This window comes from Brassica rapa, chromosome A01, assembly GCF_000309985.2.
Source record: "Brassica rapa cultivar Chiifu-401-42 chromosome A01, CAAS_Brap_v3.01, whole genome shotgun sequence".
Lineage (NCBI taxonomy): Eukaryota > Viridiplantae > Streptophyta > Magnoliopsida > Brassicales > Brassicaceae > Brassica > Brassica rapa.
The window spans coordinates 9264405-9275712 of NC_024795.2; the positions used below are offsets into that span (position 1 = coordinate 9264405).

Here is an 11308-nt window from a genome sequence, read left to right on the forward strand (position 1 = left end):
GTGTTGTAACAAAAATTTAAACCGTTAATCACAAAGGTTTTAATGTGAAATGTTTTCAATACAAATTTCAAAATTAAAATATTAAGATCTCAGTAATTTTTCAATGCAAATTTTGAAATTAACATATTTATATATTTGTATATAGTATATAATTTAGTTTAAATGATATATATATATATATAATATGAATAATTATTAACGAGAGTTCATATTTATACATTTTATAATTATTTGTATCTTGCTTGAACAAAAAAAAGTTAAACCAATGATCACAAAATTTTCAATGTGGGGTTTTTACTATTTTTAGTAATTTATAATCATTTTAAAAAATTCAAAAATACAACATATAAGAAAAATCTAAATTTTTTATTATATGCTTAATGTGATTATTAAATTTGTTTTGATAATATAAAATTAAAAAAGAGAAATGATACAAAAAATATTATCAAATATGTATTTTTCATAATCATTAATTTTCATATATATATATATATATTAATTATATTAGATAATTCCTTAGCTTTTTTTAAAGAAAGAATTGATAATATTCTTTGGTACACTACTAATCAATTTGATATTTAATTTAATAAAAAGTGTAATATATACTTAATACGGATCAACTTATTTTTATGAAGATTCTAAGGATTATCATAGTGATGACACATGTTTACGAAAACATGTTGTAATGCTCAAAGATTAATATATACTAGATATTGACCCACGCTTTGCAAACGCAGAATATTTTATGACAAATTTTTTTACTAATAATTTAACAAATATTTTGTTAATTTATAGGAATTTTGTGTATTTAAAATATTTGTATTTAAATCAATGCTTTTAAATTCGAACCCTAAAACCCTAGACTAACCGATTGAATCAATGGATGATAGATATGTAGTCAAATTTATTTAAATTGTTATATTTCATAATTTGTCACATTTTAATCTAAATTTTATAATTGTTTTGTAATTTTATGAAATTATGACGTTTCTACAAAATTTTGATACAGTAAATGATAGATATAAAATAATTAAGAACTATAAATATTTCTTGGTCATATTACTCATTTTATATAGCTTAATTAATTTTATTATAATTGTTTTGTGTAATTTATTTTGTTAATAATTTGGTTTATATTATAATCAGTTTAAATTTGTTGTTAAAAATTATTTTTAGGCATTTTTTAGATAGCATATATTTTGGAATTTTTTATAATTATTTTTGTTATTATATTTATTGTACAATGTATAACATATATATATATATATATTTATATTTATGTAATGGCTATTTTTGAATTATTGTGTTACTTAAATAAATTATATAAACATTATTTAAGAAATATAAATAAAATAATTCATTAATTTAATTGATTTATTATTAATTGAAATTTTTTTCTAGTATTTAAACGTGTAAAAAATAAGTGCTTTTTTATTTTTTTTCTTGTCTTATAAATTATTTAAATTTTCAATTATTTAATTTATCTATTTTTTTTAAAGAAAATTGTTAGAGATTACTAAAAAATGAGATCTATATTTTATATCGTTTGGACACAAAATTAATTATAATGTTGTTTGAAAACATGGATAATAATATAATGAAATGAGTACATAGTTTGGAAACATGGATAATAATATAATAAAATGAGCATATAGTTTGAAAATATGAATAATAGTATAAAGAAATTAATATTGGTAATTTAATGTAGATTTAACTATAAAGTAAAAATGTGTATTTAATTTAAAACCTTACAAAATAAATGCTAGGTCTAACATAATATTTTTATTTTAATAAGATAGATGAGATTACGGTATATTAGCAAATCAACAAAAACCAAATGCAACTACAACATGGTTGTTTCTTACAACTGACATGTGTATTATTAGTGGGAAAATAAATTAATGAGATCAATATCTGTGTGGGAAAAAATAAATTTAAAAACGAAAGGATATCATCTGCCTTCTCTAAAAGATGATTCTTACATTTACATACCAAAAGAGAGATGCAAATCTTAAATCTTCCCCGCTATTATAATATGTGACTGTTGTTTCCTCTATCTTTTACCATCTTTGGCCTGAAGAAATCGAAGTAAATAAAATTAAGAAAGCATTACAGAAAATTAAAGAAATCTTTTTTAATAAAATAAACTTGAGAGAGAGAGAGAGGGAGGCCATCTTGATAAGAGAAGGAAGCCATTACACAGAAAGAGTGGGATGTCTTGTAGAATGAACAAAACATCCTCTGTTTCTCTTGTCCTTGTCCCCTTTTCCAGATCTTAAGGTTTTCCACATTTTTTTGCTATCATCATCTGGGTCCTCTCCAAAATGGTGAATTTCAACACCCACAAGTTTGATTTTGAATATTTCTTTTCTTATCTGTCATTGTCCATTTGCCGTTTTTTTCATCCTAGAATGTCTGTTTCATTCCTTTGTAGTTATTTATTTTTTCTTTTGTCTCAAGATTATATAATCTTTGTTTTCATTGGATGCGTTGTTGATCCATTTGTCAGATTTGAAATATACTCAATTCCGATTTGATCGGGGACTTGGATTCTGTTTTCAGACAAAAAAAAGAAGTAGATTTTCATGTTTGTATTTCAGTTTTCCATATGTCTCAATCTCTGTAGATGATTATCTTACGATTAAATGAAATGAAACTCATCATAAATCTTGAGCTCTTTAAAAAATAAAAAACGTCATTAAGATTTGCACAACATCTTCTACTGATCCCTGTTTTTATATTGCAGGAGCAAAATATGGAATCTGTATCGAATCTGGGGAAGCTCTTCATTGGCGGCATCTCATGGGACACAGATGAAGAACGGCTCGGAGAGTATTTTAGCAAGTTTGGAGATTTAGTCGAATCCGTGATCATGAGAGACCGTACGACAGGACGTGCACGTGGCTTTGGTTTCATCGTATTCGCAGATCCTTCTGTTGCAGAGAGAGTCATCATGGAGAAACACATCATCGATGGCCGTACGGTTAGTCATCTCAAAAGATCCTTCATTGATGTGTGTCTTGACCAATGGCCCAATGGGCTTGCTCTAATATTTCTATGTTGATGCAGGTCGAGGCGAAGAAAGCTGTACCACGGGATGATCATTAGCAAGTGCTGAAACGGCACGCTAGTCCAATGCACCTTATCTCATCACCTAACCATGGTGGTAATGGTGGGAGAACAAAGAAGATCTTTGTAGGTGGTTTACCATCGAGTATCACCGAGGCCGAGTTCAAAAACTACTTTGATCAGTTTGGTAAAGTTTCTGACGTTGTGGTGATGTATGATCACAACACACAGAGGCCACGTGGCTTTGGCTTCATCACTTTTGATTCAGAAGAGTCTGTGGATATAGTTCTTCACAAGACCTTCCACGAGCTTAACGGCAAAATGGTTGAGGTTAAAAGAGCAGTGCCAAAGGAGCCTTCCCAAGCGTCTATTAACCGAAGCAGCCCGGTTCTTGGGTTCGGTAATAACTACGGAGTAGTCTCTAATAATAGCTACTTCAATAGTTTTGCTCCTGGTTATATTAGTAACAACCCTGGTGGACGGTTTAGTCCCATTGGTAGCGGTAGAAATGCTTTCTCTAACTTTGGTCTTGGCTTGAATCAAGAACTGAGTTTGAATGGAAACACACTTGGCTTTAACCGGGTCCCTGGGGACCAATACTTCAACAATGCTTCACCAAACCGGTTCAACAGAGGCGACTCTGCTTACAATCCCAGCAATAGAGATTTGTGGGGAAACAGTCCAGGCTTGAACTTGGGTGTCTCTGTTGGTAACAACAGAGGAAACTGGGGCCTTTCTGATACTAATGGCTATGGGAGAAGCGTTGGGACAGGTTCTGGACTTTCTGCGTTATCATTCTCTGGTAACAACAACAACACAAACGGTTTTGATAGCTCTATAGGGGAGTTGTACAGAGGGAGCTCGGTTTATAGCGACTCAACGTGGCAGCAGATGTTGCCTCATCAGTCTTCTAATGAGTTAGAGGGTTTGTCTCGCTCTTATGGGTTTGGTATTGGCAATGTAGGCTCAGACCCATCTGCTAATGCCTCTGAAGGTTACCCTCGAAGCTACAGTGTTGGAGGAAATAGACAAACAAATAGACGTATGCATCTTAAAGGTTTTAGCGTTGTTTATCTCTTTTGATACTTTTGGTTCTCTAGTTGAGCATAATTGAGTTAAACGCTTTTAGGTATTGAAGCATAGAGGAAAAGACAGATGAAGAAAGTGATACTTGTAGATCAAGAAAGAACAATGTCCCTTGCAGAGTTGTAATTTAATATCGTGAAAAGTAGAGAAAGAGATACCTTCTTCACAGTGAGTTTATGTGTTTTTTTTTTTTGCTTCTGTATCTAATTCTTACATAAAGATAAGATCAGATGAGTAGCTGCAAAGATGCAAGTTTGGGATGATCAAAGATTTAGTTTCTGCGTTTGTCTCCATAGCAATAACTAGAGATCGTTGATTCTCGATCACTATTCTTTAGGTTTTCACTTCTTCCTTCAAGATTCTTCATGTTGTGTGCTGTGTTTGTAACTCTAATTGTTAACTTCTGTTTTTTACATATTTTTTATTTGGTTTAAACATTCGATTTGAATTGTTAGATTGAGAGAAAACATTGGTCCAAAATGATTACATTTGTTGCATTTGATATTATCTTTTTTTGTTGATTTAATTTTGTTACTAGGTGACCGGTCCGCACCTGTGCGGGCATAACAAAATTTAAAATATGGAATAAATAGTATATAGTCTTAGAATTAACAAATTTTACATCATAATATTACCGTCTTTGGGAGAAAACATCAGCCATGGAAAAAAGCTGGTACTCAATATTTGACATAGACGAGAGGGAACAAAGTAACTTCAGTATCAATCAAGAGGCAGTTATTGTGTGTATGTATAATTGCAACGTCCCAAAATAATTTATGTGTTTAAGAAGATACTTTCATTCAAAATATAGAATAAATAGCGTATAGTTTTAGAAGTAACATATTTTATATTATCATTAATTAGAAGTGTATTGTATATGTGTTATAATTCTTTATTTTAGGTGAATAATATTATTTTTTCATAAATAATATCGAAAATTTTATGTAGACATATTAAAAGAAAATATAATAAAATTCAAAATATTATCCATAAATAATATAAATTATGAAGTACAATTCTCGATAAAGAAAATAAAATCCTTTAGAAACCTGCAAAAAATTAAATAAATTTTGTAAGCAATTGGATGGGTTAACATTATTTGATAGATTTATAAATTTCTAAATTTTATTGAAAAGTATTTGATTATGATCCCAAAAGCGTCAGTATAACATATATTTTGTAAAATATTTAGGTTAAATAATTTTGAACCACTTACAATTTTGAAAACCCTTCAACCTCTAACATTTCAGGTTTGAGGGAAACGTCAGTAACACCGTATACAGTAGATACACTATATGTTGGTCACATAATCAAAATTCTCCTATACATTAAAAGAGAAGTCACTTTAGTGATTTCTGCTGACATGACATTAATATAGAGCTTCTCAGAAAAATTGTTATAATTCTATTGGTCGATTTTTTTGAATTTTATTTTTCATTTATTTTAATCAATCACTTATGTAGACAAACCCAAAACTATTGTTGATTTCGTTAAGCTCATATATGGCTAGGGGATAATAATTATCGATTTAGTTTAGCCTTGGGCAAGATTTAGAACTAATACAAATATTAAAAATTTTCCTTATTATTCAAATAGTAAACTTGCGCATGTTGATACCATATTAATTACATTTGCTTAGAAAATATTTTAATGTTTCTAATTAGTAGGTGTGAGCGTTCGGGTACCCATTCGGGTTCGGGTCGGGTATTTTAGATTTTCGAGTATTTGGGTATAGAGGTGTAGAACCCGTTCGGGTATTTCTGTACTTCGGGTCGGGTTCGGATATTTTTAGTTCGGATTCGGTTATTTCAGATCGGGTTCGGATATTTAGATTTTGAAAAAAAATTAAAATTTTCATTTGTCAAGTTTCTTATATTTAAAAATATAACTTTCAGTTAACTAATTTTTTATTTTTGATAGATTGAATGGTTAATGGATTTGGACATAAAAATTTAAAACTAAAAAGGCATTAATTTAGTTATTTTTTTAAAAAAATTGGATGTAACTTTTTGTTAATTTTTTAAATAAAAAACTTGACATGCATTTTCGGATCGGGTTCGGGTGCCACTTCGGATATCGGGTAAAGTGCCTACCCCTACTAATTAGGTTGTTTGTTTTTAATAACTTACCTTTCTAATATGGATTACTTGCGCAAGTTGAAATCATTAAATATGCAAATAACTTATTGACAAAATTTGTTTTTAATAACTTACCTTTCTAATATGGATTACTTGCGCAAGTTGAAATCATTAAATATGCAAATCACTTATTCACAATATGGATTACTTGCACAAGTTGAAATCATTAAATATTATCGATTTAGTTTATCCTTGGGCAAGATTTAGAATTAAGAAAAATATTAAAAACTTTCCTTATTATTCAAACGGTAAACTTGTGCATGTTGATATCATATTTATTACATTGCTTACAAAATATTTTAATGTTTCTAATTAGGTTGTTTGTTTTTAATAACTTACCTTTCTAATATGGATTACTTGCGCAAGTTAAAATCATATCATATGCAAATCATTTTTTGACAATACACATTTAATATCTTTCTTTAAACGATTTCATTATTTATTGTGCAAAATATTGTGCGTCATTAATATGAGAAATAAATCGACTGTATATATATAGGAGACACCCAAGGTCTTAAAATATAAACATTCTCTTTTCATTATTTAAAGTATTATTCACAAATTTTCCTCTCATACTATTAAGGTATTACGACGATGCTGTGTGCTAAGAAAAATGTGTTTAGACGCAAAGGCTCCTCATCTTTCATCGACTCTGCCACCCACTTTGCCTTAGAAGTTCAATAAACATGTACAGCCTAATAAAGGACTAACCCGCCAAGGCAATGGGAACTCAGAAGAGCTACATTGTGTCATTGCTGTTATTCGACATTATGTTTTCTTAGCATATAAATCACCTTTATCTCATCTATACTTCTATCTATTAAAATTTTGTTATTACATGACAGTGGCGATCGAACTCCAAAACAGAAGGTGAAACTAAATGTTACAGAGGAGAAACTGTTAAACCTGATGCTGAAGTACAATGGTGGAAAGCCAAGAGCTGAGGTGCGAGAGACTCCAGCTTTTCTGTCATCCATCTTTTATCAGAGCCTTGATTCATTTTATATTTTTTTTTTCTTTTTGTAGACAAAACTAAAAAGTGCAGTCCAGTTGCAAGACCTATTAGATGCAACAAGAATGTTAGTTCCCCGTACAAGGTAAAACCATGAACTCAACTCTTTGTGTCTTGTCTCCAAAAAGCATGTCTGATCTATCCTTTCCATGTGTTGAATACTGGTAACGACAATATGGTCTTTCTTTTTTTTTTTATGTAGACCAGGTCGTGAGAGTGATAGTGATCCAGAAGACCTTGAACATGCTGAGCAGCTTCGCCAAGTTAAAGCAGTTATTGAAGAGGTTCTTTAGTATTTTCTTTTTTTTTTGTTGAATATAGTCCGAGAAAAGTATTACATAGTATCATTTAGTAATACTATCTTATATCATTTTTTTGTTGAATATACTATCTTATAAGTAAATTAGCATTATGCGTATTTTATTTAATTCATGAGGTCATTTTCAAAGCTGTCAAAAAACCTAGAAAATTAATAATCGAACCAGCTACCTTTTTTTATTAGACCGGATATTAGTTCCACCAATAATCGTGGTCAACCTACCAACATGGTGCATATATGTCAAATTGACAAATCTACGTTTAAGTAACCCAACCTGTAAGGGATTTAGATTTTTTTTATGAATCTCGTGGACTGATCTATCGTAGATTGGGGTTCATAGGTGAAGTTTCAAGAAATTGTTATAATTTGATTGGTCGGTTGTTTTTACTTTTTATTTATTTAATTTAGATCTAAAAATTTAAGATAAGTCTAAAATCATTTAACATCACTTGTCATATAATCTAACGAATATTACAAATAACAATTTATGAAAACTAATTTTCGAAATTATAGAAAGATTAATAATGTTTTGTTTATTACTTTTAATATTTATAAACTATAAAATACAATGAACGAAATTTTATATAAGATAATTATAATAGTTTTATATTCTACTTGATGAATTATGTTCGAATATAATTATATAATAACTATTTTAAATATTACAAAATCCAAAAATGTTTATTAATATAATTTTTAAATTATTTATCGTTGTTTAAAGAATAATTTTATCATAATTTTAAAATAATTTATAAAATGCTTACAAAATGCAAGGCAAAGTTGCACTTTCAAGAGTTAAGTCGAGATCATGATTAAAAATCCTAATAACTGGTAAAGAAGGGAAGCCGCAGACAAAAATATTGAATGTTGTCTACAAACAAGTTTTTCAGAATATTTGGTAATCACGATACGTCATTTTAATCTACTTTTTTTTCAAATACATATTTTAAAATAAATAAACTGTTGCAATTATTTATTTTTTATATTTGCCAGATGGGTTGTGATGAGTTAGGAGACCGATGACAGTATATCAATTTAATATTATTTCATGTTCAATAAAATTTAGAAATGTATAAATCTATCAAATAATGTTAACCCGTCAAATTGCTTACAAAATTTATTTAGTTTTTTGCAAGTTTCTAATTGAATTTGTTTTCTTTATTGAGAAATGTACTTCATAATTTATATTATTTATGGATAATATTTTGATTTTTATTATATTTTCTTTTATTATGTCTACATAAATGTTTGTTTATTATTTATGGAAAAATAATATTATTAACCTAAAATAAAGAATTACGAAACATATACAATACAATTCTAATTAATGATAATATAAAATCAGTTACTTCTAACACTATATACTATTTATTCTATTTTTTGAATGAAAGTATCTTCGTAAACACACAAAATATTTTGTGACGTTGCAATTTTACATACACACAATATCTGCCTCTTCATACTGACGTTACTGTATTCCTTCTCGTGAGGTACGGGCCGAGAGAGAACACAGGGTGCGGGCCGGTCATGTTCTTATGTCCGCACAGGGTGCGGGCCGGTCATGTTCTTATGCCCGCACAGGGTGCGGGCCGGTCACCTAGTAGTTAAATAAACCGCAGACATTTGGCAGACGTAATGTATTAGTTAAATACATGAAGGTTACCTTTGAACACTGCGATTTGGCAAAATCGCAGAACGCATATAATAGACTTCTCCTAGATGAGGTTTTGTGTAGCATCATAAACAAAGAGAGCATATTTACCCTCACAGATCAACCGTGAGGCGATCAGAACTGCAATAAATGTTCAAAATAAAACATCTCATATTTTTTTAAAAAAATATGATACTATGAATAAACGCTGGTTCATTTTTTAAGAAAAGAAAAACATACAACTGATTATGGAGCCCCAGTGTTATTTTCTCAGTGTCTTTTTCATTGAGAGAAACAATCTCCACATTGATGATCCCAACTATTTGACCTATGACGTTTAGAAAAAATAATTGAGGGAAAATATCAGTTAAAAAATGGTACGGATAGATATGACCGTAACAGAATAAGTGCTTGAGAAATGAATGCACCTCCCCATTGGACAACTGAAATTTTTTCAAAAATTGTCCATAACCCTTCTTTGAGTCTTCGCTCATATGGTGCTACCAAAGCACTACCTATAGAAGCAAGAATCTTATCTCCCTGCAAGTTAAAAATTCATATTAAGGAGAAATCTATAGGTTGGTGGTAATAAATACTTTGGTATACTAAAGTCTATGAAAGTTTATATCTTACAAAGGCATCGCATAGCAGCAACTCAATAGTATATCGATTAGCTGCGATATAGTTTTTTCACAGACGGATAATCTGAACATTAATATGACATATCTCTTTGTAAGGCCCGAGTTTTGAAACTGTGCTGAAAGTAGACATCTCTATGATCAGACGACAAAATTAGGTTATACGAACTCTTTAGGTTGAAATATGTGTTGTTATATAAACGTTTTTTTATAAATGGTGTGTCAATCAAGCTAAATTTCTATATGTTATATAAATTGGGTCCGTAAAACTATTATGCATATATCCTCTACCCATATTTACTCGTAATCATAAATTTGTTATCAATTGTAATTAATAAAAAAAAATTTACCAAGTCCATACTCAAAGTAAATATAAATGATTGACTTTACTTTGACATTAATTATGAAATCTATTTACTTTCTAAATACAATGATCGACATCTGATCTAATAGGTAGAAACACAATTAATTTGATATCTTCATAAATCTTGCTTGATTTACGTATTGGTCAAGTAATTCACCTTCCTCACCGTAAGATGTTAAATCTATACTAATAAAAGAGACCTTTTAAGGCTCCATAGAGCGTCCACATAAGCAAAAAAAACTTCTTCCGAAAGATGACACGTGGCATAAAATATAGTTTTACATTTTAATATTACTAATTTTCGAAAATTATAAATAATATGTAAACATACAACATAAAAAATGAAAAAAACTACATTAAACATATATAATATTACCATTTTTCACTTGAAAAAAAGACGGCTTATCTCCAAAATCTAACATTACCGTTTTATAAAAAAATGTAAAAAAACATTATATATAATTTCAAAAATAATAAATATATGTAAACAAACAACATAAAAATGGAAATACTACATTAAACATATTTAAGATTACTATTTTACATTTTTATTTTTTTTTTAAATATGTAAACATACAACATAAAAAATGGAAAAACGACATACACATATGTAAGATTACCATTTTTCACTAAAAAAAGACGGCTTATCTCCATAATGTAACATTATTATTTTGTAAAAAAAACATTATATATAATTTCGAAAATAATAAATAATATATAAACATACAACATAAAAAATAGAAATACTACATTAAACATATGTAAGATTATCATTTTACATTTAAAATAACAATAATATGTAAACATACAACATAAAAAATGGAAAAACAACATTAAAGATATGTAAGATTACCATTTTTCACTAAAAAAAACGGCTTATCTCCATAATGTAACATTACCATTTTATAAAAAAATAAAAAAAACATAAATATAACTATTTGACTATTTGTCCAAGTTCTTCTATTAAACATTGCCGTTTTACATTAAAAATAGAAAAATACATTAAGATTTAAACATATATCTTAAAATAT

The 11308-nt window shown here is 28.7% G+C and overlaps 1 protein-coding gene and 1 long non-coding RNA gene across 2 annotated transcripts; both read left to right on the forward strand.

Annotated features, from left to right (window-relative positions):
- Positions 1 to 397: 397 nt before the first annotated feature.
- LOC103866428 (heterogeneous nuclear ribonucleoprotein 1) lies at positions 398 to 4657 on the forward strand. The gene is given in 4 exon segments (XM_033277394.1): positions 398 to 2327; positions 2747 to 2983; positions 3070 to 4126; positions 4199 to 4657. Coding segments are annotated over 4 exon segments (1311 nt in total). The 5' UTR covers positions 398 to 2324; the 3' UTR covers positions 4213 to 4657.
- Positions 4658 to 6764: 2107 nt separating this feature from the next.
- On the forward strand, positions 6765 to 8172 carry LOC103838790. The gene is made up of 3 exons (XR_004450242.1): positions 6765 to 7238; positions 7320 to 7390; positions 7508 to 8172. It is a non-coding gene; the product is annotated as an uncharacterized LOC103838790 (long non-coding RNA).
- Positions 8173 to 11308: the final 3136 nt, after the last annotated feature.